Source organism: Balaenoptera borealis, assembly GCF_965194805.1.
Source record: "Balaenoptera borealis genome assembly, chromosome: 16".
Lineage (NCBI taxonomy): Eukaryota > Metazoa > Chordata > Mammalia > Artiodactyla > Balaenopteridae > Balaenoptera > Balaenoptera borealis.
The window spans coordinates 49,968,158-49,994,487 of NC_138872.1; the positions used below are offsets into that span (position 1 = coordinate 49,968,158).

Here is a 26,330-nt window from a genome sequence, read left to right on the forward strand (position 1 = left end):
CTTCTTTCTAATATTTAAATTTCAATTAGCTTGGCCCCTATCTTACCTATTATAAGCATGTACTTTTATACTCACTGGCGCCATCCCTTCCCTAGTATCCTTATCAAAAGAGCTTCCTTCTCTCTGTCAGGCTAGAACTTACTACCTTGAGACCAGCAGACCACACACCACCCACACCACAACCCCACAAGGAGAGACCACCAAGGCTACAAAGGTGGGTTATCATTGACACTTAGATGCGGGAAGAAGACCAGTGCCACTTTGTCCAGGAAGTGTTCTGATAGCACAACCTGACACTCCACCCCCTCCCATAACAAATGGAGATAAACAGAAAAACAACATCCATAGATGGAGGGAAAAAGACCATACAACCAGAGTCACCAAACACCTGTTGAAACCCAGCCCCTTGAAAGAAAGGAACAGCCAATAACAAACACCATTAGTTAGACATGTCCTAAGGATGTTATATGTGAAGCTACATAAATCCTCACAACCCTATGAGGTAGACCAGAGGTTAGCAAACTACAGCCCACAGGCCAAATCCACCCCACCCTTTCAAAAAAACCTGTGAGCTAAAAATAGTTTATACGGAGAATTCCCTGGCAGTCCAGTGGTTAGGAATTTGTGGGCAGTCCAGTGGTTAAGGCTTTCACTGCCGTGGGCCCAGGTTCAATCCCTTGTGGGAGACTTCCCTGGCAGTCCAGTGGTTAAGACTTCGTCTTCCAATGCAGGAGGTACAGGTTCGATCCCTGGTCGGGGAGCTAAGATCCCACATGCCTTGCGGCCAAAAAACCAAAACATAAAACAGAAGTAATATTGTAACAAATTCAATAAAGACTTTAAAAATGGTCCACATTGGGCTTTCCTGGTAGCACAGTGGTTAAGAATCCGCCTGCCAAGGCAGGGGACACGGGTTTGAGCCCTGGTCCAGGAAGATCCCACATGCCCCAGAGTAACTAAGCCCGTGCGCCACAACTACTGAGCCTGCACTCTAGAGCCTGGGAGCCACAACTACTGAAGCCCGCGCTCCACAACAAGAGAAGCCACCGCAATGAGAAGCCCACGCACTGCAATGAAGAGTAGCCCCTGCTTGCTGCAACTAAAGAAAGCCCGTGCGCAGCAAAGAAGACCCAAAAATAAAAAAATAAAATAAATAAATTTATTAAAAAAAAAAAAAATGGTCCACATCAAAAAAATCTTAAAAAAATGAAAAATAAATAAAGTCCCAATCCCTGGTCGGGGAAATGAGACCCTGCAAGCCGCACCTCAGAAATTAATTAATTAATTAATTAAAAGAGTTTATACATTTTTAAATGGTTGGGGGGGAAAAGCTTAAAGAATTATACGACATGTGGAACTACTATGAAATTCAGATGTCAGCATCCAGCTTCACTGGAAGACAGCCACACCACCCACTCATGTTGTCTGCAGCTGCTCTCATGCACTGACAGCGAAGTACTGGTGACAGGGCTTCCAGCCCTTGCTCTGCCGGCTCACAACTCAGCAGTGACCTTAACAGCGTTTCAAGGGCCACCATACGGTTGTATCCATTTTCTTTTTTTTTTTGCTTACTATGAGTGCACACCCAGCATGTCAAAATAAGAAAAGTGGGCACTGAACGTCATGTTTTTAAGGCACAGGGCAGTGCAGATTATCCTGTCAGCAAACTGGATCGCAGAGCAGTGTTTATCACGCAACGATACTGCAATGGTCGACGTTGCCAGACCGAGCACTCGTCACTGGCAAGAGTCTCAACACAAAACAGAATTCCTGGACTTCCCTGGTGGCGCAGTGGTTAAGAATCCGCCTGCCAATGCAGAGGACACGGGTTTAAGCCCTGGTCCGGGAAGATCCCACATGCCGCGAAGCAACTAAACCTGTGAGCCACAGCTACTGAGCCTGCACTCTAGAGCCTGGGAGCCACAACTACTGAAGCCCGCGCGACTAGAGCCCGTGCTCTGCAACAAGAGAAGCCACTGCAATGAGAAGCCCGAGCACCGCAACGAAGAGTAGCCCCCGCTCGCTGCAACTAGAGAAAGCCTGTGCGCAGCAACGCAACACAGCCAGAAATAAATTAATTAAAAAAAAAAAAAAAAAGAGAGAAAGTGCTCATGGCCTGTGAGTCTGCACTGCATTATTTACCTGCAAATATGCTGAGGAAAACATCTGCATCCCTCACCACACTGCATCTACTGAATCCATCAGCAATGTCAACAGTGAACTTCCTCTGCTCTCATGGCCTGAACCAGTATGAGATGCACGTTTGCAACGCTGATGACAAGGAACACTAACTCTGAACCTCAATTATGCAAAATGGTATCCATTCCTTTCATCAGTGGACTTGCATTACAAAATATTGTAGGATTATATTTTGAATTTCTTTATAAGACTTTGTTTTCTTGTGTTCTCCTAGATTTTGACTCTTGACCCACAAAACCCAAAATACTTACTATCTGGCACTTTACAGGAAAAGTTGTAAACCCCTGAAATAGACTATTATTATCTCCATTTTACACAGGAGGAAACGGACTTGACAGGCAGGCAGGCTGACTTCAGAGGGCGCGACCTTCGCCACTGATCCACCCTACCCTGCCTCCAACAACAACCCAAAATGAGAATAGGTATCTGAGGAAATGTAACTAACTAACGGCACAGAAAGAAGACACTGAAGATAACAGCCACAGGATAAAACCACATTTGCAAATCCAGCACAAACTGCTCTGAAACAGAAAAAATTGGACACAGTGAGCTCAGGACCTGGTCAACCATCACATGAACGATACAGATTAATAGTTTCTTGGAAAGATACCAAGTTTCAAAAAAGTAAAAATCTGTATCAAAGGCATAAATTTAAGTCCCATCATTCCATAAGTGAGACTTCATTATGAAGAGAAGAGATACAGGGAACTATATTCAATATCCTGTAATAAACCATAATGGAAAAGAATGTGAAAAAGAATACATGTACGTATAACTGAATCACTTTGCTGTACACCAGAAATTAACACAGCGTGGTAAGTCAACTATATTTCAATAAACTAAAAAAAGAGAGAGATCTGAAAAAGCAATTAAGTCTGAGCAAGAAACCAATCCATCAATAACCAAGATCCTGTCCCCTGCTAGCCCAGGGTGTCCTTTTTCTCTTTAGAGTAGACAGATGGACACAGAAAGTATAAAGTGTAAAAAAAAAACATACTACCTATTAAGTTTATTGCAATCCTAGGAAAAAAGAATACAAATCATAAAGAAATAGAAATCCATGTTATTCACAATTTTGTAACTAGTTTGGCCCTAAGTATAGTAGTCAGTTTTGGAATCCTGTTTTGGGGTTTGATGTCTACTTCTTCAGGCATTTAAAACACCGAGAAGGTGATATTAGACTTTTAACTTTAATTAAATATTCAGAATAAATTTTGATTAAATAAGTTTGCAATTAACAGTTAAATACTGAGGGACATCTAATGTACTAAACTACTAAGTTTTACTTTATTAGTTGTGCAAACAATGTAAATATTTAAGAGTGTCGGCTGATGGTGAGAGAATGTCAACTGCCCAATAAATGTAAAAGATGCAGAACAGGACCTTAAACAGGATGCACTTAATTATGGATACTCCTATCCACACACACAGCCTCCTGGACATTAATGAGTTAATCCACTGACTGGGAGGTGGGCTACATCTCCTCAGCCCCTGGCCAGCCACCCTAAATGGGTTTGCTTTCCACCACACCAGCCAAGACCCTCAGGACACAGAGTTCACACTCGCAGCTGGGAATTCACCCTGGGGAATACGGTAAGCAGACGCTGACACAGCTGGGCCAGCCTGGCCCTAGTCCCGCCAGCGATGTCCACACTGAGCATTGCAGCACTTGTAGAAGGTGGTCATGGGCTCGTCTGCAGAGCGGGTCTGAAGCTGCATGAAATAGGCACGAGGGTGTTCGCATTTGGGACACGGCTCTGGCAATGAGAAAAAACAAACAAGTGACCCATGTTTACTTAAAAAAATGATGCTTGTGACCAACACACTTGTTAGAAGTAGGTGTTACGCGAAAGACAGCTCATCTGGAATCCCTTGCCCAGGGTGTCCTGCACCACGATTTAAGGTTACCAACAGCGTTATCATTCCCACTGCGCTCTCACACTGAGGGAATGAGACCTGTGATCTTGGAAACAGTCCTCCTCTCCCTGGGTCCCTCTTCTTCAAGTCTGGCTGAAGACTGGCTAGAAACACCACGTGAAAGGTGACACGGCTGCCGTGTGCATTACAGGGTCCATGCCCTGCAGATTCCCCTAAAAAGTGCATCTCCACCACCTGGTAATGGACAGGTCCTCTCATCTTCCCAAAGGAAATCCCAACGCACGACCAATCCACTTCCCCGTGAATTTAGAGATCCGTCTTGGCAGAAGTTGTCCAGGCTGTTCTTATCAAGATCTCAACATACATCCCACGCCTTTTCAAAGTGTCCCAAGGCACGTATTTACTTTCACTGAGATTTCAATTTGAGAACCTTGCTTTTGATGGAAATGCCTTCAAACACTCTCAAACACCATTTTGGTACGTAATTCATCTCCTAACGACAAATTCTGCCAGTGCTGTATTTTTAACATAGCAGATCTGGATGTTCTCCGGGGGGAAAAAGACAGCAGTGATCATGCGCTAGCCCTTCCTCCTCTCAATACAGGTAATGTCTAGGGCTCTCCTTCCTTCTTTGGTCACATCTATCTCTACCAGAAATGAATGAAGACTTGGAATAAATATTTATTTTACTGAATGTTTAGTGCAGTTTAATACTCTGTATCATTAACTTTTAGAAATCTGTATGAGAACAAAATCCTTAAACTGGTTTTTTATTACTCCAATCACACCTGCTAAGTGCCTGCTATATGCCAAACACTCATTTGTGCTCTCACAATCTACGACTATGGATTAGCCCAGACAAATCAAGGACCCCCTGAGACTCTAACTCAGGTCTGAAGGACTCCAAAGCTTGTGCCAATATTGTTTGCGTAACAAATACATTATAAGAGAAGAAAACACTTTCTAGTTTTAGAAGCCCATTTCACACAAGTACATCACAGACTCTGCCGCAGAGTGGCACAGCCAGCAGCCTCATCCTTACCCACAGCTCTGGAACAGAAAAGGTTTTCCCTCTCACCTGCAGTAGAGTCAACATTCTCCCACGCAGCTGCTCCACCGAGCACATCATCCACTTCTTTCAGCTTTGGATACTTCCGATTTGTTACCTAATAAGCAACAGCAGGTCTTCAGACTCTACAAGTAAGTGAACGGTACAAACCTGGGTCACCAAACCATACCGCCCTCAAGTGTCTCCCCAGCCTTCGCTTCCTTCCTTCAACACAGACTGGAGGAATACTAAATGAAAGCAGAGTTCCTGCTGTCACAGAGCAGGATGCTCCGTCAGAATTTAGAGGATTCGCGATTGGGATGTCCCCAAAAGAAGTGAGAAGACCTCTGCAAGGATTGGATGAAGCAACAGAGCAGGAGGAAAAAAATAGCTTAGGTGTGACCCTCTTCTTTTCCCACACCTCTAAGGTACTTGGTAATCCAAGATAAGAGAACCAAATACAACTGAAGCCAAAAAGGAGTCCAGCCACTCTCCTCAGGCAGAGAGTTTTCTGTTTTCCAAGTTTTACCAGACGTCCTTGAAACGTCACCCTTTGCATAGTTTCAGACTCTAAACTCCCACAACACAGCTATACGGTGGAATACTATACAAACATTAAGAATGAGGTAGTACCAACGTGCTCTACTTCTAAAAATTAAAGGTGTTCTAAAAAGGAAAGATGCATTACCGAGGGAGAGTAACAAGTTATAATAAAGTGTGCATCACTCACGTAATGAACATCCAATACATTCCAGTTGTTCAGACTAGAACATAAGAGGGAACAAAACTGAAAAATCCCTGCCCTCCTACAGCTTATGTCCTAGTATTAATAAACAAATCGCATTAGTAAATTGCAAGGCGTATTGGAAGGCAAATGAGTCTTACGGAAAAAATAAAATTAGGGGAAGGAACATAAAATTTAGAAAGAGGCTGCAATTTTAAATAATCCTTTAAGCAAAGACACGAGCAACGATTGACATGGGTACCTAGGGACAAGAGCGACCCGGGCGGAAAAGTCGTGCACAGGCTACGGGAGTAGTGCCCGTGCCGGGCGGGAGCGCCTCCGAGAGGCTGGCGTCGCGGGCAGAAGGCCCACTGGACCCGAAATCCGAGAAGAGGATGCGCGGGGAAGGTTAGGGTCGGCCTCCGCGCTGTGCGCGCCGCGCGGCCAGCCGGGGCCCACCTTGCGGGTGACGTTGTGCACGTAGGGGCAGGTGTTGCAGGCGAAGCGGTGGCAGCGCTGCCCCTCCTCCACGATCAGCCCGTTCCCGCAGCCCGGGCAGAAAAGCAGCATCGCGGCGACTAGCCCGGGTCTCCCGGCAGCTCTCGCGGCCGTTCGGCGCCGGCGCTCCGACGCTCCGAACTCCCATTGGTCCCGGCCGCCTCCCCGCCCCAACCAGGCCACCAATAGTCACGCCGACTTCGCGCTCCCAGGGAGCACTGCGGCAGGCCGGCTCCCAGTAACTCACTTCTCATTGGTCCTCGAGGTAGCCCCGCCCCTCGACGCCCCGAAGGAGAGGCTGTGGTTGCGGTCCCCGCGCGTGCGCGCCGCACCACGGTCGCGCGGAGCGACCGTGCGGGCGGAGCCCTCGGGAGGCTAGGCAGCCTGGAGGAGGCGGGGGCCGCGGCGCGGCGGGAGCCGCAGGAGGACGAGGAGGACGAAGAGGAGGCGCTGCCGCACTCCGAGGCGGTGGACGTGTTCCAGGAGGGTCTGGCCATGGTGGTACAGGACCCGCTGCTCTGCGACCTTCCGATCCAGGTGCGCGCGGGCCGGGGGCCGTCGGGGCGCGGACGGACCCCGGAGTGTCGATGGGGGCTAAGGCCAGAGGCCTTGGGAAGGCGTCTTCGGGCGTAAACGAGGGTCTAGGCTCCGGCCCGGCCTGGGGGCGAGCGAGGCTGTGGCCTCTGGCGCGGAATTTAAAGGGGCGCCAAAAACCCCCACTAGTTAGCACACATGACTTTTCACCAGTGTTTTTAAAACTCAAAGTTGGTTTACAAAAGCCTACGGCAAACAAAATAATATAATTTTCCAATAAAAGATCACTGTTACCGGTTTTTCCTTTCTCTTCAATCTTCAGTAAGTTTTGGCACTGTCTTGTTTTAAAATCCTTGTTATTTTGCCCATCGTGGAATTTTTAAATTAACTTCTGTTGTGTTAACGGTTGTATTGACATGTTTATCTTTACCGTTTTTTGGTGCCCCAGCCTTGCCTGAGGCCCTGGATCCTGATGATCAGGGGCTCTCAGGCTGGACAGTGGGGCCCAGTGTTCCTCCTCCCACCCAGCACCTGGCCCAGAGGAGCCAGGGGTTGTTCCTCAAGGCGATTCATTCTCCTTGCCTGTTTCTCCTGAGCGTCTATACACTTCATAGAAAATGTGGATGAGACATGAGATTAAAGTGCTGAAAAACCGGGAAATCCTAACATATATGCAAGAATCTCCCAAAAATGTGGCACCACTTTTTGAAGACTATCAGCTGTTTTTCTTTGTTGTTTGGGGTGGTGAAAAGAGCTCCCATCTCCAGCCTTGGTCTTTTCTAGGTTACTTTGGAAGAGGTCAATTCCCAAATAGCACTAGAATACGGCCAAGCAATGACAGTCCGAGTGTGCAAGATGGATGGAGAAGTTATGCGTAAGTGCTGCCCTTCCCGTCAGGCCGTGCGGTCTGAACCTTCACGGGAGAAGATGTTAGCAGGGCTGGTCAGTGGAAACTCAGGGCCATGCCCAGGGGTGTTGGGGCAGCCACAAGCTCCCCCTGCCCAGCCTTGAGCCTCAGGAAGAAGCTTCTGGGTTCCTCTCCTGCCATCTGAGGCTGTGGCTGTGGACTCCCACCACGGATCTTCTCCCATTTGTGCAGCTGTGGTTGTAGTCCAGAACGCCACGGTCCTGGACCTGAAGAAGGCCATCCAGAGATACGTGCAGCTCAGGCAGGAGCGCGAAGGGGGCATTCAGCACATCAGCTGGTGAGTGCAGCCACAGCTCCTCCTTGCAGCCCTTCCTAGGAGCTGGACTTCACAGGAGCACTTGCTGGACGTGAGCCGTTTCATCACTTGGACTCTGCTCCAGAGTGCGGCCTGGAGCAGCGAGCTCCCTGTCCCGAGCCTCAGCCAGGGCAGGTGCTTCTGTGCCGCGAGCCCTGCCTCAGCTGCTCTTCACTGACATCACCCCACCCAGGCAGCTGGGTATCTTCACGTGAGGATACCTTAGGGCACTTCCGGTGTGTCCAGAGGTGGTTTCCCTGGTTACAGATGGTGCAGCTGCCAGCTCCTCGCCTGGGTGCTCTCAGCTCTCAGTCTCCTTCGGGATCAAGTGTCCCATTAACTGTGTCTTGGTACAGCCACCCGTTTCATTAGCAACGTGGGTTTGGCCCCCAGCCACCCCATGCATCCCTTTGAGAGCAGTGCGTCCTTGAACCTGCCTCAGGCCTGGTACACACAAGGTACAGGGAAAGAGCCCAGGGAGGAGGCTGGCGGCCTCAGGCCCCGCAGAGCTGAGCGCCTTGAGCCCTCCTTATGCACAGCTGCATCCCAGCTGCCCTGCTCACCCTGCTCGTGGTTGACTGAATTCCCATCTTGCAGGTCCTATGTGTGGAGGACGTACCACCTGACTTCTGCAGGAGAGAAGCTCGCAGAAGACCAGAAGAAGCTCCGAGAGTAAGTTCAGGCTACGCCTTGAGCTGCAGGGAAGTATCTGGTCTGTGGCCCTCTGATTCCCCATGCCCTGCCATAGGGCTGGGGTCCTCTCCAGAGGCTCGTAAGGGAAAGAGGGAATGTGTGAGACCAGGAGAGTCCCTGTTTGGACTGAGGCCCTCCTGCAAGGAGCCCCCTGGAGGCCTCCCTGCCAGGAGGACGAAAGACAGAGGAGCAGTGGAAGGGGCCCTGCCGCTCCTCACCAGCAGCGGTTCAGGGCTGCATAGAGCCAAGAGGAGAGAATTAAGAGTGTGCATGGCCCTTGCCACCTCCTCACCTTCCCAGACACCATGCTCTTCCCACCTGGTCTCTGTTATCCCTCACAAGCCTCAGGTGAGGAGTCACAGATGTGCCCTTCTGTAGATCGGACACTCTGTGCCTTTATTTCTTTCTCAGTTATGGTATCCGGAATCGGGATGAGGTGTCCTTCCTCAAAAAGCTGAGACAAAAGTGAATCTCCAGACATGGAAAACCCTCTGTGCTGGTGGCCGAGCTCTTCCCCGAGAGGAGGAAGCCTTGGCCACTGGGCCCTTTTCCCAGAAGAGTGTTGAGATAGCCTAACCCCAGCTGGACCCGCCTGGACTCTCAACGTGAACCCCGATCCCATGGTGGATCCCACAGGGCTGTGGGCCTGGCCCTGTATACAGAATAAACCTATTTGCTTCTGAGTTTGGAAAGTCAAGCCACTGTACGGGGGCAGGCGGGACTGGCGCTGCCCCTCACAGTGAGGAGGCGAGGGCAGGGAACGTGCAGGCATGTCACATGGTCTGAACGCTGCACCTGAGCCCTTGGCCACCCCATTCCCCAAGCCATACACACCTGTCCCTGTAATCTCTGCAGCGAGGAGGTGAAAGCTGAGCGGCTGGCTCTCTGTTTCTGCTTGTGGGGAAACAAAGGCCTGTGTCTGAGCCCAGCCATGGACAGGGCCTCCCGCTTCAGCCTAAGGGCTCGCCTACAGCAGTGCCTTCACCAGCTCCTGGAAAGGGTGCTGGCCCGGGGCTGGAATTGGAGCTGCCAGCTGGGCAGGGAGGGCTGGGGTGGGGCGCCTCTCAGTGTGGGTGGGGAAGTGTGACTGTGCATTCATAGGTCCTTGTCCCTTTGTCGCCTACCACTCCTATAGAACGGGGACAGGGTGTGTGCACTTGGCTGAGGACTTCCCTGGGAGGTACATCTGACACTGAGTTCCCTGTTTTGGGGACTTGTGAGTGGGAGGCCTGGGCACTGAAGGACCTCCCTCCACAGCCTCCAGCCAGAACCCAGAAAGGAGGAGGCAGCTCTGGTCAAGTTAGTGGCAGCTAAAACGCTCCCGGTCCATTTATTGGCCACATGAGGTGGTCGTCGAGAGGCTAGTTAGAGGGTAATCTCGGGAACTACTGTGATAAATGCCCGGAAGTACGAGGGGTTCAACAGCAGTGAACACGGCACAAGGGGTCTGTGCAAGGGGAGCAGGGCTCGCAGGCGGAGTCCCGAGCCTCAGGCCTGGCCCCGGCCCACAGGGCACACGGCGCCAGCACCCCGCCAGCTCAGTGGAGCTGAGCGTCCAGCTCGTACTTCTCACAGAACTTGTCAGTGAAGGGGATGCAGGTGAGGAACTCGCACCACTCACAGCGCACAGGGTAGAAGTAGAAGAGGACCACCAGGCCAGCCAGGAGGCCCAGGAAGACCACCTGAAAGATGATGATCTGGCAGCGCTTGCGGTACAGGTCAAACTTGCCAAAGCTGATGTAGGGCAAGAAGGCAAAGGAGAGGAAGAGGCCGCTGACGAAGCCCGAGATGTGGGCGAAGTTGTCGATCCAGGGCAGCAGCCCGAAGGTGAAGAGGAAGAGCACCACAGCCAGCAGTTTGAAGAAGGCACGCCAGGGCCGTGCCAGGATCTGCCAGCTCTGGAAGAGCTCCACGAAGAGGCAGGCCAGGATGCCGAACTGCGAGCCGGCGGGGCCCACCTGGGGGCGTGTGGGTGCCCGTGAGCTGGTGGGCCTGAGCAGGTCGCCCCGTCCCACCTCCCTCTGCCCAGAGCAAATCGGGACAGGAGCCAAGTGGAGCTGCTCCCGGGCGGGGCACTGTAGCAACTCGACTCTGTGCTGGAACCAGTTCGTGCTGGGCAGCAGGTGCACGTAGGAGGGCCCCACCCTGGGGGGCAGCCTTACCTCTGCCCGGTATGGCAGGAAAATGGCACTGGCCAGGTTACCAGTGACGCCACTCAGCAGGTAGATGATGGCTATGCGGTGCCAGCCTGCCAGCTTCTCCAGGTCCCGCAGGACAGTCATCTGGAAGCAGACGGACACCAGGCAGTGCAGGATCCTGTGGGGAGGGGGGCCATTCAGCAGGGAAGGCTCACCAGCTACTCCTGGGGTCCCTGGGACCACCCACTCCACCCAACCCCGCTCAGCCCACATGGTGTCACTTGCCCAGCGTGCAAGAATAGGGACAGCCACAGGCGGTAGAACTGGTCGGGCACCTCGGGGTTGAGGAAGGGCAAGAGCCCACACACGTCGTCCATGCAGTGCACCTGTGCAGAGTGGCCTGTCAGCACCCGCCGTGGCTGCGGGGACGGGGAGGGACCCTCACCCCGGAGGCCTACCTGAGAGCAGAGTGTGGCCTCCTCGTGGAAGTAGCCCCTCATGAAGTCACAGTACTCCCGGGAGGTGATCTCACACCTGGAAGGTCAGGCCAGGGTTGGGAGGGCTTCCAGGCCCAGGTTTCGGCCCCACTTGCCCACCTTTGTTGGCCCTGGATAGGTCCAGCCCCTTCCTCACCCCACGCCCCTTGGTATCTTGGGTTATTTTGGGACTGGGGAGGGGAGGAGGGCACAACCCCAGGGCAACACTTTGTGCCCAGGACCAGCTGCACATGCCCACACAGGCAGCCCTACCTGCCCTTGGTGCCAATGCAGCAGGGCCGGCCCGTGATGACACAGTCCATGTGCGGGTGGTTGGTGTGGTTCCCAGCGCTGTTTTTGGTGCAGATCTGTGTCACAAACGGGGGTGAGTTGGGTCAGGGTCTCCCCTAACCTTGGGCCCCACGCTATGCTTGGTTGGGGCAAAGATGGACAGGCTCCTAGGGTGGGAAATAGGCTTCCCTTGACTTCAAGCAGGTTCTACACCCTAAGCCTCAGTTTGACCATCTATCAAATTGGAATAATGTCATTTGACCTCCCAAGGCTCCACGTGGGGGTTCTGCTCAGAGAGGTCGGCTGTGGTGGACGGACAGGCTGGCTAACAGCCAGGGCCGAGCATCTGGAAGCACAGGGTGGTCCCACAATGGGGACCTCTGGCATCACTGATGGATGAGGTGTAGATGCCTCCCCCACACGATAAGGGCGACTCCCAAACAACCCCTCCACCCCGGCTCACCGGCCACTTGGTGATGTCATCTGGCCACTCATGAGGGTCCTCGGAGGAAGGCTCATCACACACCCTGCACGAGCCCAGGATGTGGTCAGTCCTTGCTTTGTGCCCTTGGCTTAGCCCCCTCCTGCCCGACTGGACAACAAGGAGAGCTATTATACCTCTCTCCACCCGCACTCCCAAGGGAGACGTGGACAAAGGAAGGTAAGGGAGGGGCCAGCAGGACTGACCTGGGGTCCTGGTGGCAGACAGAGCCAAACTGCCTCTTGTGGCCAGCAAGGTCTGGGGCGCTGGGATGGAAGGGCCACTTCACCCACACTGCCAGCGTGGACTGTGGGAGGACACGGGCTCAGCCCTGGTCAGAGCCCACCCTGTCCCGGTGCAGTTTCCAGATGGCGGGAATCAGAAGCACTGATTCTGAGCTCCTCCCTCTGGTTCTACACCCCCACCGCTCTGAACTTACACTCTGGAAATTGCTCGCATGTTGGGAGATGGTTATAAGGAATTCAACAGCATAGTTCCTATTAGCTTAAAAATAGAAACCACCAGTGTCCAAAATCAGAGAACTGGTACAAACTATGGCACCTCCACATAAGATGATAAAAACTTGGATAACGTTTTTAAAATTCAGGGACTTCCCTGGTGGTCCAGTGGTAATGAATCCGCCTTCCAATGCAGGGGACACGGGTCCGATCTCTGGTCGGGGAACTGGGATCCCACATGCCGCAGGGCAACTGAGCCCTCGCGCCATAACTACTGAGCTCGTGCTCCTCAATGAGAGAGCCCACGTGCCATAAACTCCAGAGCCCATGCACTCTGGAGCCCGCGCACCACGACTGGAGAAGAGAAAAAACCCACATTCCACAACTAGAGAGAAGCCCACTCGCCGCAACAAAGATCCCGCCTGCCGCAAATAAGACCCGATGCAGCCAAATAAATAAATATTCAAAAAAAGATTTTTTTTTAATTTAGTGGGAAAAGGCAATGCCATTTATAGAAACTTAAGACACGTGCACAAAAACAAGATGGACACGTGTGGGAAGAGCACACCCAAATTAAGGACACATGTGTAATTCCCTGGCGGTCCAGTGGTTAGGACTTGGCGCTTTCAATGCCAGGCCTGGGTTCGATCCCTGGTCGGGGAACTAGGATCCCACAAGCCTTGCAGCGCGGCCATAAAAAAAAAAAAAAAAAAAAATTAAGGACACAGGGTCTACAGGGTGAGCAGCAGGAGATGGAGGAGGTGTGGGATAAAAAGGAAAGAATGTGATGCAAGGGGCCTGGCACAGACGGACGGCATAATGTGCTGAGAACTAGGGGTTTAGGATAACCAACCGGCTCTATCTGAAGTCCCAAGACAACCACAAACACAAGGTGCAGACAAGGGTGCGAGCTGAGCTGCGGGCGGGCACTCACCGAGCACTCCTCTTCCGAGGTCTGCACGCAGCCAGACCGGTCGTTACGCACACAGCAGGCCGAGTGCTTCTCACGCTCGCGCGCAGCGTGGATGAAACTATGCACCTGCGGATCCTGGCGCATGCAGGGCGAGAACTTGGCACCCAGGTGAATGAGAGCCTCCTGTGGGGAAGAGGATGTGCAGCTGCAGCCGGGCCCTCCGCCAGCCCAGGGGCCCCGCCCCCACCAGGCCCCGCCCTCACCGAGCTGGGCCCGATCCAGAAGTTCTCCTGCTGAACATACTTGACATTCTCATAGACCCCTCGGTTGCGCAGCACCTGGGAGGTTGGGGAGAAAGATCAGACGGATCTCAGCTGAGCCCTCTCCTCGGGTGGGAGGAGAATGGGTGGGAGGGAGCCCAGAGCCCAGGGTTCGCCAGGGAGGGCGCCGAGGCTCACCGAGTCTACGGTCTCGTGCTGTGAGAAGCCTACGGGCGCCACGCCATAGATGCACACGGCTAGAATGGTGACGAGCGAGTGCACAAAGGTGAGCCAGTAGGTGAAGAAGGGCCTGCGGGGCAAAGCGTCAGCAGAGGCGGCATCCCCAACCCGGAGCCCCCACGCCCACCTGGAGCCTTGCCTTCCCGAAGCCGCATCCCCTCCACGCCTACCTGTGGTCGTCCATGTCCTCAATCTGGCGTTTGACATAGCTGTCGATTCGCTTGCGGTAAGTGCGGTTGGTTAGCCGGCCCACCATGCCCAGCCCATATGGCCGCTTCTCCCTGGCGAAGAACTTGCGCACCGGCATCGCGATGCGCTGGCCCCGCCGCTGACCCGCGGCGCTCACCACCTCCTGCCGCAGCCGCACCTTGGGCTGCGGGGCCGCTGCACCGCCCTCCTTCTGCTTGCGCCAGCCACGTTCCAGGGGCCTGAGGGAAGGGGTGCCATCACTCCCAGCCCCAGACCTCCCACCTGCCGCAGTCCATCCCCGGCGGGACACGGGCGAACACGGGCGACCCTCCTTGTCTGTCCTGCTCCCAACTAGCGGTGAAGACACTGTGTGGCAGGCTAATGTCAGCCCCCTCCTTACCAGTAAAAGCGTGATCCCCAGCCACTCCTGGCATGGCAGGGAGGTGGGTTCGGACCTACAGGAGGGTCCCTGCTAATCTGCGAGTGTTAACTACGTCACCTCCTCCTTCCCCCAAGATTCTCTCCAGCCTGTGGGCTCTGGGACTGTGATCCTGTTCCAGGCGTGGGCAGCCCAGACTCGAATGGTGCCCACCCCTGGGTTCCCCAAACACAGTTGCCAAGCTGGGTTCCCAGTCCACAAGATGACCCCCTCCCGGGGCCCTCTAGGGTCGTGCCTTTGGGGCCAGCTGCTCCTGAGAGCCGCAGGACCTGCCCCCCGGCCCCCTCGGAGCGCGCCGGGAGGCACTCACAACATCAGGTGGCTGCGCTCCAGCTCGCTGCGGGCCAGGGCCCCACCCGTGAGGTCCGCCTGCTCCGGGGCCCTCTCCCAGTCCTTGAGCGCTGCCTCCGATGGGGACTCGAACACCTCATCTGGGTACGTGGACAGCTCCTCGTGGAGGACACCTTCCTGAGCAAACACGCACAGTCAGCGTGGGAAGCATAGGCACCGGGGTCATGGGTGATGGTGCCAGGCTCTTACCCGGGCAAAGAAGGATGTGTCCAGCTCGTCGGGGAAGTCAGCCGTGTCCTCCTCCAGGAAGCTGGCAGGAGTGAAGCTTCGGCGCTGGAGCCGGCGCAGTGTGCCATCCCTAACCGAGCGGCCCTGCCAGCGAGGGGGTGAGGACGCAGCGTGGTGCTGGCTCAGCCCCTGCCCCCACCCCGGCCCCTGCACCCACCTTCACCAGCGCAGCGGCTGCCCGGAAGCTCATCTTGGCCACCGACTCGCGCTTGCGCCGCCGCGGGAGCCGGTTGAAACCCGAACGGGAGCTGGAGAAGGAGCAGAGGGAGGCGGCACCCGGCGTGACTGGCGTGTGCGGGGCACTCAGGCCGTCGGCGGCATCATCCGCCAAGCGGAAGGCCCGGCCCCGGGCCAGGGGATCTATGATCTGGAGGAGGGGAGGAGATGCAGGAGTCGGGGGCTGGGTCATCGCCAAGGGGGCTTCTTCCCCACCCCAGACCCCACCGTGGAGAACACAGCTGCTGCTCGTCCCACTCCCTAGTGGGTCCCTGGACAGCTGAGTGGGTACCACCCCACCCCACTGCACCAGAGGGGTCCCGTTCTCCGCCTGTATTTCCTTTACGCTGCTGTTCATCCTGGGATGCTCTCCCACGCATAGGCTGGCATGTGGTACAATCCCATGACCCTGTCCTCTCCCCCAAGCCCCCCTTCCCAGAGAGTATCTTAGGTGCCTTTACGGGACCATCGACCACCCTCCCAGACCGTGAGCTCCAAGCAACCTCCTGTGCTTAGACTGGCTGTGTCCCCAGCCCCAGCTCAGGGCAGCAGAGCGAGGGAACTGTGGGAGGCAGCAGCGGGAGAGCATACCTTCTGCATGCCCAGCTGGCATGGCCCCACGTACAGAGGAGGGGGCGTCTCAGTGCTGGTCAGCGACACATTGTCCTGGCTGGGCAGGTCTAGCTCCCGGATGACCTGGGGCTTCAGCTTCCCGTAGCGCTGGCTGCAGTGACGGATGCTCTTGCGCTGCCACTTCTGGGTGCTGTCACTATCCTTGCTCACTCCAAACCAGTCAGCAGTGCCCCTGCCAGGGGAGGGACTCAGCAAGGGGAGGCCAGCTGTCCCCTCTCCCCAGCAGGGGCCTCAGAGGCATGCCCGCCCCAGGCCTCCGGACACTCCAGGGTCTGGGGTCCAGGTGGGCTGGGTCTGATTAAGAGGATAAGTGGGTTTCGGCCCTGGCCACCCTCTAAACAATTAGCCAGCTCCAAACTGCCACCAGCACCAGAGATGGCAGGCCTTGGTGAAATAGGTGAGTATTTCACACAGGCCCTCACGCCATCCCTGAGACGGGTATTTGTCGGGAGACACTGAGTCTGGAGACAGAGGTCAGAGTTCAGCCCTTAGCTCAGCCAGAGAAAGCGTGGCCCTGGGCAGCAGCTTGACCTTGGACACCACAGAACTCAGGCAGTGGGCGCCACACACCCAGGCAGGCTGCCCACAGTCCTTGGACGCGCACGCAAAAACACTGCCAGCACCTGCCGTCAGGAGCCCCGGGGGACACCAACCACGCTGGCAGCTCCCGGGAGGTCACAAGCCATGCACACACCAGCTGACGCCAACACACTCATGCCCTGCCCAAGGTACCTGAGCAGGGACCGAGAGAGAGACGAGCGCTGTGTGAGGGCCCTGCGGGCAGCAGGGGGGCCCAACAGGGGCAGAGTGTGGACACGCCCAAAGCGCACCTGTCGGCTGTTCGGGGGGGACCAGAGCATTGGGTGGGGGGGTGGGGAGAGAGAGAGGAGAGAGCAAGCGCTGGGCGGGGGGGCAGAGAAAGGCAGTAGGTGACAGCAGTCAGTCCCCAGAGCAGGAGGAGGACAGGGTGATGTGGGGACGGGATGGAGGAGAAAGCCCTTGCCCCACTCCCAGCCCCAGTGCCCGAAGGGGACCCTGTATGCCTGCCTCTGTCCCACCGGCCCAGCCCCCAGCCCGCCGCGGAGCAGCCAGGACAGCGAAGTACCTGCGGATGGTCTGTGTGATGGACATCTGGCGCTGCAGCCCCAGCCGCCGGGGCTCCTGGTGGGGTGAGGGAACGCGGGCGGGCTCGGCCGGCATGCTCACGCTCCGCAGGAACGCCTGGCGTCTCAGGGGCTGGGCAACGGGGACCCAGTGAGGCGGCTGGATGGGCTGCACCTGCAGCCCCCGCTGGCCAGGGCCTACCTGCAGGAAGCTGGACTCCTCTGCTGCCGGGGGCACCACGGCCGGGATATCCAGCTTCAGCCACGGCGGCTTCTTGCGCTGCAGGCTGCTGGTGCTGTCCCTGCGGGCCTCACCCATGGTTCCAGGCAGAGCTAGGGGGGCCTAGGGGGCGTGGTGTGTTATTCAATAACAGCGCTGACAGGCACTTCCCTGGCGGCCCAGTGGTTAGGACTCCACACTTTCACTGCCAGGGGCCCGGGTTCAATCCCTGGTCAGGGAACTAAGATGCTGCAAGCCGCACGGCGCAGCCAAAAAACAGCACTGGCAGATCTCTGAGGGTTCACGCGGCCCAGACCCAGAAGGAGGAAGAAGCAGGGATAGCCTAACAGGCATGGGCACGGCTCCACTGCCAGAGTCCCAGCACGGGCTCAGCACCCACGCGCTTGGTTCCTGCCTCTGTTGTCCCGAAAGACACGGCTGGGCACGCACTAGGTCCTCAGACGACATGCATTCATGTGATGAATAGTTGAGGACCTACTATGAGCCACTCCTAGGTGCTTGGGACATCTTGGTGGAGAAGCAGGGAAACAGAAACACAAAAATCCCTGCACTCCTCAAGCTTAGAGTCCAGACAAACAATAAGCTTACACGCAGATACACTGTGCTAAAGGCTGCAACGTGTGACAGGGATAAAACAGCCCATTAGGACTTCCCTGGTGGCACAGTGGTTAAGAATCCGCCTGCCAATGCAGGGGACATGGGTTCGATCCCTGGTCCGGGAAGATCCCACAGGCCACGGAGCAACTAAGCCCATGTGCCACAACTACTGAGCCTGCGTGCCACAACTACTGAAGCCCGCACACCTAGAGCCCATGCTCCGCAATGAGAGAAGCCACCACAATGAGAGGCCCGCGCACAACGAAGAGTAGCCCCCACTCGCTGCAACCAGAGAAAGCCCGCGCACGGCAACGAAGACCCAACGCAACCAAAAATAAATTTTTTTTTAAAAGTTAATTTGAAAAAACCCAGAAAACAGCTCATTACAGTTGCCAGAGGAGCGATGCCTCTCTGTGCAGTGACATCTGAGCAAAGGCTTTCGATTTGATCTAGTGAGCAAGGTTAGGTGGCAGGGTGTTCCCCACACAGGGAATGGCCAGTGCAGAGGTATGAATAAGCACGAGGGCAGAGGCAAGCTGAGGGGCTGACCCGGTCTGTACATGGGGCAAATCTCAAGCCTATTGGACACAGACCTCAGTTTCTTAACCACCATGACAGCTGCTCCAGAGACAGAGGGCTCACTATGCCCACGACAGGGTGCATGGTCCCTCCATCTCTCAGAGGAGGGACCACCTGGCTTCCCAGGGGCCAAGGGCTCCTATAGCCAAGGGACCTCCTGGAAACCACCTGGTGAAAAGGCCGCTGTGACCACAAGGGGGCGCCACAGGCCCAGAAACAGCAGCAAAGCCCCACAGTGCTTGGAGACGCCTTGCTCCATGCCACCTTAAGCATCTGAGACCCAGAGCAGAGAGGCCAGGGCTTGATTTGGGCCACCCCAGCCTGGCCATGTGACCGTGAGGCAGTGGCCACATAAGCATGGCTCCTTGGCACTTAATTCCCCCTTTACAAAATGGCAGTTTCAGGGCATATCTGCTTCCCCGCCCCAGAGAAGGATCACAAGGCCTGGAAACAGGATATCCAAGACTAGAAGGGTTCCTAGCACAACGGGGACAAGGATAGCAGGAGCATGGTGGAGACTCCAAAATTTCTCAGCCTCTCAAAGAGCTTCAGACTCTAAAGATTCTGACCTGCGGGGTCTGTGACCCATCCACTGAGGTCGCTAGAAACAGCTTCTACTTTGGAGCCTCCCTCTCAACTGCCTGGAGAGATACAGAGAAAATATTTTACAAATAGGGAAACTGAGGCCTAGAAAGAGAGGCTTGTCTTGCCCAAGGCCACATATTCAGGCGGCATCACTAAGGACACAGTTGCTACTGGTCCTTTACAGATCAGGGAAGGTCCAGGGGTCCAGAACCCTGCTCAGTGCCACCCCACAGCTCCCTATGGACCTGGGAACGGCCAGGGATGTCGCTCATCCCCCCCCCCACCCCCGGCCCCCCGACACAGACGCGGGATGGCACAGAACACTGCTGTGCTGCTCACAAAACACGGAGAGCCCAGGATGCTGCTCCCAGCTCCTAGCGGCCCTCTGCCACCCAGGGATAGGCCCAGGACAACACTCACAGCTTCTATTGGCCCTATGACAATCGGGGACCGGCCCAGGACCCAGCACACAGGTCCTACTGGCCCTATATTGACCGGAGACCAGGCCAGGATGCAGCTGGCAGCTCTACTGGTCCTGTACCAAATGGGGCTGAGCCTGAACACTAATCACGGTTCCCACTGGCCCTACCCCAACCAGGAACAGGCCCAGAAGGAGGCAGTCCTTCGGGGATGCCTTCTGACTCTTGGCCCATCCCTCACATTCCGACCTTTTCCCTGAGCTGACTATGCACCCAGGAGTCTTTCCATCAACACAGCTCCCAGGGCCAAGCCTCTCTCCCCTGCCCTCACCTGCTCTGGTCTCAGGAAAAGGGCTGAGGGCAGCATTTGTTCCCACATCCCTGGGAATCCCTTCCTGGCCCCGCCTACACTGAGCCCCACAAGCTGTGGTCAGATGGAGAGTCCCTGGAGGGGATGGAGGCAGCGTCTGACATGAGGGCATCCTGACTGAGAACTGGGTCCCTCTGGGACCTGAACCAGGAGACCAGCACTCGGCATCCAACTCACACCACAACCCAGCCCAGCCCTGCACGGCTGTGGCTGACCAGGCCACAGGTCAGCATCCTGGGAGGGCAGCGTCTTCCTTGTCATCCACCAGCCCTCCCTTCACAGACCAAGGTGATTGTAAGCTCTCCCTGCTGGTAAGGAAATGACTGGGCAGGACAGCTCCGGGTCTCAAGCACTAATGGTGGAACCTCAGACAGTGTTAGGCGTATCGAGAAGGCAGAAGGTGCTGAGAGGCGCGCCCAGAACCTGCAGGGCTGGGACAGCACCCTGGGTGCACCCTCTGAGCCACGGCGGGCCGGGCCTGCCAGGTGGACATCCGGGCGATCGGACCCCTCAGATGGTGCTGTGCCCATGGGGCCTTGTCAGGAAGGGGCCAGACAGGATGGGGACCCCCTTAGCATTTCAGATGGGAGAGGCTATGGTACCTTAAGTCTGTCCCTGCCACCCGACCACCCCATGCCTCACAGAGTTTCATACGCTCCTGGTGAAGCTATTGTGAGGTCCAGAGAGGCCAAGTGTGGACCCGGGATCACTGCTGGTACCAGGCAGGCTGGGTGCCAGGGACGAGCCCCTACAGGAGCCTCCCCACGCACGCCCAGCACCTCTAGGTGACAGAAGCTGGTTCTCCACTCAAGAGTGCCAGGAAGGGACTTCCCTGGTGGTCCAGTGGGTAGGGCTCCATGCTCCCAATGCAGGGGGCTCGGGTGCGTTCCCTGGTCAGGGAACTAGATCCCACATGCCGCAACTAAGATCCGCATGCTGCAACTAAGAAGTCTGCATGTCACAACTAAAGATCCTGCACAGCCTAAATAAATAAATAAATATTAAAAAAAAAAAAAAGAGTGCCAGGAACCTTTGCCAGCTGACTGGCTCAGCACCACACACACACCTGCGACCCTCCCTGGCTCCCACTGTGCTCCCACAGCCTCTCCTCACACCTGGCTCTCCCAGTACACGCATTCTGCCCATGTGTTCAAGGACCCCCCGCCTCAGTCAGGCAGCCCCTCCCTGACAGGCCCTGGATTCCCCTGGCACGGCCGGGAGCACACCCACGTGTGTGCTGTCCGGTCCTGTCATGCCAGGTCCACAGTGCCTAGGACAGGCCTGCTCCAGAGCCACTGCTGAATGATCACTGGGCATTTCAGAGCACGAGCTAGCAGGGGCCCGTCCCCATGAAGTGGGGTGATGGCAAGTTCCCAAAGATGCCCCTTCACTTGGGTCTGGGAGGAGGAGCTACCACATGACCGGGTGGGAACAGAAAGAGCACAAGCAAGGAGGTGGGAAGGGGGTGGTGAGCACACACAGGAGCCAGACGCCCCCCCGACCCCCGCTGGCCTGGGCCCACCAGACACAGGAGCCGCTCCCCTCACGAGGGAGGCACCAGCTCCCTGCCTGGACACACAGACCTCCCAGTGGCCCTCACCCCACCAGATCCCTCCTGTGTTTGGGGCAGAAGCTGGAGGGTGCCCCATAACCCACACAGCTCCCTGCCCTCAGTGCTATGGGTTCCCGGCCTGACCCGCCCCTGTGTGCCCAATCCCCCAGCGCCCCCACGGCAATCTGGGCATCAAGTGGGTGGGATTCACAAGCAGGGTCGGGGGTGGCTCCACAGTGGACCCTGAGGGTGTGGGGGAGGGTCGGGCCCAGACCGGACAAAGAGTCTGGGCCGGGAAGGGGCACAGCGCCCGCCCAGAGGAGACAGTGGCTCAGTGTCTGGGTCTCCCCCAGGCGCACAGTGGGCTCTTGTTCCTAGACGGTCCCTGAGGGGGAATCCCAACAGCATCTCTGCTCTGCTGCCCCTCAGTGCAGGGAGAGACCACAGCCCAGGGAGGGCCTGCCTGCCGTCTGAGTCACTCTGGTGACATTCGTGGCTGCCCACCCGGGGCCCAGACCCACCAGGAGACACCCAAACAGGCAACTAGAAGCGCAGCGGGGAGGCTGATGAAGCAAAAGCTAACTGTGAGGACGGAGCTCTGAGCAGCTCAGGAGTGTGGGGTGAGGCTGGAGGGGCTGCAGAGGGAGGGCCCGCAGGGTACCGGGACCACCAGGGCTGCTTCAAGCGGGAGCGAGGGGAGTGGGAGCCGCTGCAGCCAGCAGGGTGGAGGGCTGTGGGGCAGCCCTGAGAAGCAGCCACGCCTGCTCTGGGGATGACGGGGGACCCTGGGCAGGGGTCCAGGAGGGTCCAGAAGCAGGAGCCAGTGCAGGCAGGCCTGTGTCGGGGAGCCTGGCCTGAGACACTGTGCACTGACCCAGCTCCCCTCTACCACCTGCAACCCTGAGAGAGCCTGAATTTTCCCCTCTGAAAATCAGGGGCCACAGCAGTGCTGGGCACACAGTAGGTGCTCGAGAAGCGGCAGCTGAATCAAAAAAAAAAACAGGCTGGACCTAAAACGAATATAATATTGTAAGTCACCTATACTTCAACTAAAAAGAAAGAAACAAACAAACGAGCAGGCTGGTGCTGCCTACCGGCTGTGGGGAGCTCCCCAAGGAGGGCCCGGGAGCGCGTTCAACCAGAGCACAAGGTGTGGGAGGACCCAGGTGACACCCTTTGGGGAGGCCCAGTTTGGGAAGGTGTGGCCAAGAGGCAGGAGGAGACAGGGGAGAAGTTCTGGCCCACCCAGGCCTGGACAGGCTGTGGCCGGGATTAAGCTGGACCCTCTATTTCTGCACTTAGGCCTGCCCTGCACACTTGAGGGACAACACGGACCAGGGGCAGCTGGAGGTCAAGCAAGCGGCGCGGCCCGGCCCCAGGACCAGACCCACCAAGCCTGGGGCCTAACCTGCCCAGGGGACCGCCGGCCACCCATGTCAGCTGGAGCAATTGGGCCCACCCCAGGACACCTGCCCAGACGTGTGCCCAGCTCACCTGAGCATGGTCCCGGGAGGCGCCAGCTCCTCTGACCTCCCCACGTGAGCCCTGACCTCTGACCCTCAGTGTCCTGTCTGACCCCTAGTCTGATGCCCGGCCCCAGGTCTCCCTTGGGAGGGGGGATCGCCAGCTGTCTGGCAGCCTAGAATTCAGTCCTCCACTACGTGCTACTATGTGGCAAAGCGAAAGTGAGCTGGCTGCCCTGTGCCTCTTGACCTCATCATCAGTAACCGGCACCTTGTCGGGAATGATCCTGGCCAGGCCCTCACCCTGCCCAGAGACCCCTCCACTTTTCTGTGGAAGATATGAGGTTCAGAAGGGAGCAGGGCAGACCTGACACCTGGCCAGTGGCTTGCTGGGTGCCCCGTGCTGTCCCCAAGAGGACACATCAGATCCCTACCCCCCCAAGGCGCCCATCACCAGCTGTCACCCCAGATGATAGGGATGCAGGGATCCAACAACAGAACCACAGGAGGCTCTCTGCACAGGAGGCCCTGAAGGTAACTGCCCTGGGAGGGTGGTGCAGGAAAGGGGGCACTGGCCCTGTGGACTGGGAGCTGCCCAAAGGGTCGGCAGACTATGACCCAGAGGGTCACTGGCCACCAGAATTAAAGCCTATGACCCGGCTGGGTCTGGCAGGGTGGATGCACCCTGGGGTCGGGGAGCCCCAGGCTCAGAAAGGTCAGAGGACCCATCCGTGCCACACAGCCAGCAGTGGGGTAGGGCAGGGGCTCAGCTATAGCAGCTTCTGGGTGGGACAATCTGGAATCTAGCTGGACCTTGGGAGGTAGGTGCAAGCCTGTCTCAAGCTGCACAGTGGAAAGACCCACATCCCATCAACAGGCCTGGACAGAAGGCAGATGAGCAGCCTAATCACCAGTTAGAGGCCCCACAAGTGCCCCTGACCAACCCCCCACCCCCACACGAGCTCCCGGTGCCCACATACCCTCTGGCTTAGCAACCCTTCTCAGGACACATCAGCTGCTGGATAGTATCTGCAAGGCAGCGGGAGGGGACACCAAGCCCCTGAAGTTGATTATCGGAGCAGAAATGGCTTCAGTCAGCAGAAGCCTGGCACACCTGCCTCAAACCTGACTCTGGCTAGCCCCACTCACCTGTCACAACCCCTGCAGGGGTCCTCTGTGTCCATCTTACAGATCAGGAAACTGAGGCTCAGAGAGGCCAGTCACCACCTGTGGTCACCAAGCCTCCAGGGGGGTTCAAAGCCTGGGGCCATGTCTGCCCAGGAGCCGGGGAGGTAGCCACAGCCCCCCAGGGGAGGGGTAGACCATCTGGGCTCCTCAGGCTGGGGAGGGCTAACAGGCCCCTCTGGGCCACCACTCCACCCCACCTCCACCCAGAGCATCTCAGCTCAGGGAGGAAGGAGTCACCCTCAAACGCACCTAACCCAGAAAACAGGCAGAAGCTAAGGAATCTGATCCTTGGGCTGAAAGTCAATCCTGTCACAGACACTGATGACATGGAGGGACTGGAGCTGGGGAGGTGCGGGCGGGGGGAGCCCCTCACATCTGGGGAGAGGAGCTACAGGAGGTGCCCTGAGCAGCAGCTTGAGTCCGGAGGCCCTGAGGGTGGGCCCAGGAAGGCAGGCAAGGCCTGCGTGACTCCCTCTGAACCAAGGGCTCCCCTAGAATTCAAGCTCCCAAGGGCAGTGGTTTGCCGGCCGGCCCGCTAACGCTGGACGGGGATGCTGTCACTGCAGTGCTCCAGCTCTGGTGCTCTCAGTCAGCTCTCTGTGCAATGGGCGGAGGTTGCTTGGAGGGTTTGGGAAGCAGCCTGGGGCCTAGCACATTCCATCCAGGGCCACTCAACTCTTATGCCCCACTAGTAGCCCCTGCTAGTAGCCCCTGCTTTTCTCAAGGAAAAGGACCCAGCTTGCCCAGAATAACCCCTGGTTGCAGGGAACTCAGCCTCAGGGACTCCTTGGGCCCCCGCCATCTGCTGGATGGCCCAGCTTCCTCCCAACCTCTGGGTGGGGGCTAAGGGGGCTGGGGCTGGCTCCACAGGGGTGGGGAGAACCCAGCATCTGGCTGGGCCAAACCTGAAAAGCCAGTTTCATCCTTGAATCTTCTCTGCCAGGAAGTCCCCAGGTGGGGGTGGGGGGGCCTTTCCCAGCACAGGGCTAGGGCCTCCAGACCCAGACCTCACCCACCCACACAGACACACTGCACACGCCACCCCAAACTGCACACACAGAAGAAGGAACTCTGCTCAGGACCATCTGGCTCCCCTGCCCATTCCCCACCCAGCCCCACAGACATGCCCCCGGCAGGGCAGACAGCCAGGCCCTCCTCCAGTGCCCTGAGCACCTGGGGTCCAGCAATCTCCCCAGCAGGCCTGCTTTGAGGCACCGTGTAGTGGCCACAGGCTAAGCCCCGGCCTGCTCCTCTTGGCCACTGAGCACAGGGTAGGGAAAGTGCCCGGCAGCTTCCAGTGTTTAAAGCCGGGGAGATTGGGTTGTGAAGCGGAAGGTGGGGTCACTCCCTCCTCGCACCGCCCGCCCCCCAGCTCCACAGCTACTGCTATTATTGCTGAAATTATTCCCATCCCCAGGGAACACGGCTGGGACAGGGATGATCCGGAGAAGTCCCACCCTCTGAGCTGGAGTTTCGACTTGGAGACACCACCCACTGGTGGTGGCCGGGAAGGAAAGCGTAAGGGGGGGAGGGTACAGCTCAGAGGCGCCTGGGGACACCCCGGACTCCGAGCCCTCCCGCTCCCGGGACCCTCAGCTGTCGGGCGGGGGATGGAGCCGAGACGTCCGGCCGGGTCAGGCCGCCGGGGCGCGCTAATCCGGCCACGGGCTATTTTTGCGGCGCGCCGGGTTAGGAATCCGGGGCTGGGCCGCCTCCTCGGGCGGCTCGGGAAACTCCGGGAAGGAAAGTCCGGCCGCCTCGGGCGGAGAGTCGCCCGAAGCCGGGACGCAGCCAGACTCCGGCCGCTCCGAGCGGCTTCGGCCGTGGAGGGGTGGGGACGAGCCCCGCGCGCGGCGGACGCAGCCCCGGAACCCACCCGGCCCGCGCCCCGCGCCCCCCACCCCGCGCGCTCACTCACCGCCGCCGCCGGCACCGGGGCCTCGGGGGTCCTGAGGGCTTCGGGGAGGGGCTGCCGCCGCCGGCCCGAGGGCACCCGCGCCGAGTCCCCGCCCGCCCGCCCGGGAATGCCATGGAGCGAGGGGCGTGCGCGCCGGGGGCGGGCCCGGCCGGAGGGGGCGGCCGCGCTGACTCAAGGCTCAGGAATGCGCGCGGCCCGCCCGGCC

General features: G+C 57.2%; 3 protein-coding genes across 9 annotated transcripts; 1 reads left to right on the top strand and 2 right to left on the bottom strand.

Moving 5' to 3' along the window:
- Window positions 1–3,175: 3,175 nt before the first annotated feature.
- POLR3K (RNA polymerase III subunit K) lies at window positions 3,176–6,477 on the bottom strand. Its single transcript, XM_082361615.1, has 3 exons — window positions 6,309–6,477; window positions 5,156–5,243; window positions 3,176–3,956 (listed from the first exon to the last, which is right to left on the bottom strand). Exons 1-3 carry the CDS (start codon window positions 6,417–6,419, stop codon window positions 3,829–3,831), a joined length of 327 nt encoding a protein of 108 aa, XP_082217741.1. The 5' UTR covers window positions 6,420–6,477; the 3' UTR covers window positions 3,176–3,828.
- A 162-nt stretch (window positions 6,478–6,639) lies between these two features.
- Window positions 6,640–9,480, top strand: SNRNP25 (small nuclear ribonucleoprotein U11/U12 subunit 25). Its single transcript, XM_082361614.1, has 5 exons — window positions 6,640–6,884; window positions 7,665–7,755; window positions 7,981–8,086; window positions 8,702–8,776; window positions 9,209–9,480. Exons 1-5 carry the CDS (start codon window positions 6,843–6,845, stop codon window positions 9,264–9,266), a joined length of 372 nt encoding a protein of 123 aa, XP_082217740.1. The 5' UTR covers window positions 6,640–6,842; the 3' UTR covers window positions 9,267–9,480.
- A 612-nt stretch (window positions 9,481–10,092) lies between these two features.
- RHBDF1 (rhomboid 5 homolog 1) lies at window positions 10,093–26,254 on the bottom strand. Of its 7 annotated transcripts, XM_082361527.1 has the most exons (19): window positions 26,126–26,254; window positions 17,416–17,556; window positions 17,216–17,346; window positions 16,843–16,947; window positions 16,069–16,282; window positions 15,419–15,628; window positions 15,223–15,345; window positions 14,993–15,150; window positions 14,225–14,482; window positions 14,013–14,124; window positions 13,818–13,892; window positions 13,576–13,737; window positions 12,390–12,490; window positions 12,166–12,229; window positions 11,685–11,779; window positions 11,394–11,469; window positions 11,221–11,321; window positions 10,960–11,113; window positions 10,093–10,755 (listed from the first exon to the last, which is right to left on the bottom strand). In XM_082361527.1, the coding sequence occupies exons 2-19, from the start codon at window positions 17,530–17,532 to the stop codon at window positions 10,336–10,338; spliced, it is 2,676 nt and encodes an 891-aa protein (XP_082217653.1). In that variant the 5' UTR covers window positions 17,533–17,556; window positions 26,126–26,254; the 3' UTR covers window positions 10,093–10,335. The 7 variants fall into 7 exon arrangements, with proteins under 7 accessions (XP_082217653.1, XP_082217652.1, XP_082217650.1 ...); XM_082361526.1 differs by having other exon boundaries at window positions 16,843–16,884; window positions 17,216–17,556; XM_082361524.1 differs by having other exon boundaries at window positions 17,216–17,556.
- Window positions 26,255–26,330: the final 76 nt, after the last annotated feature.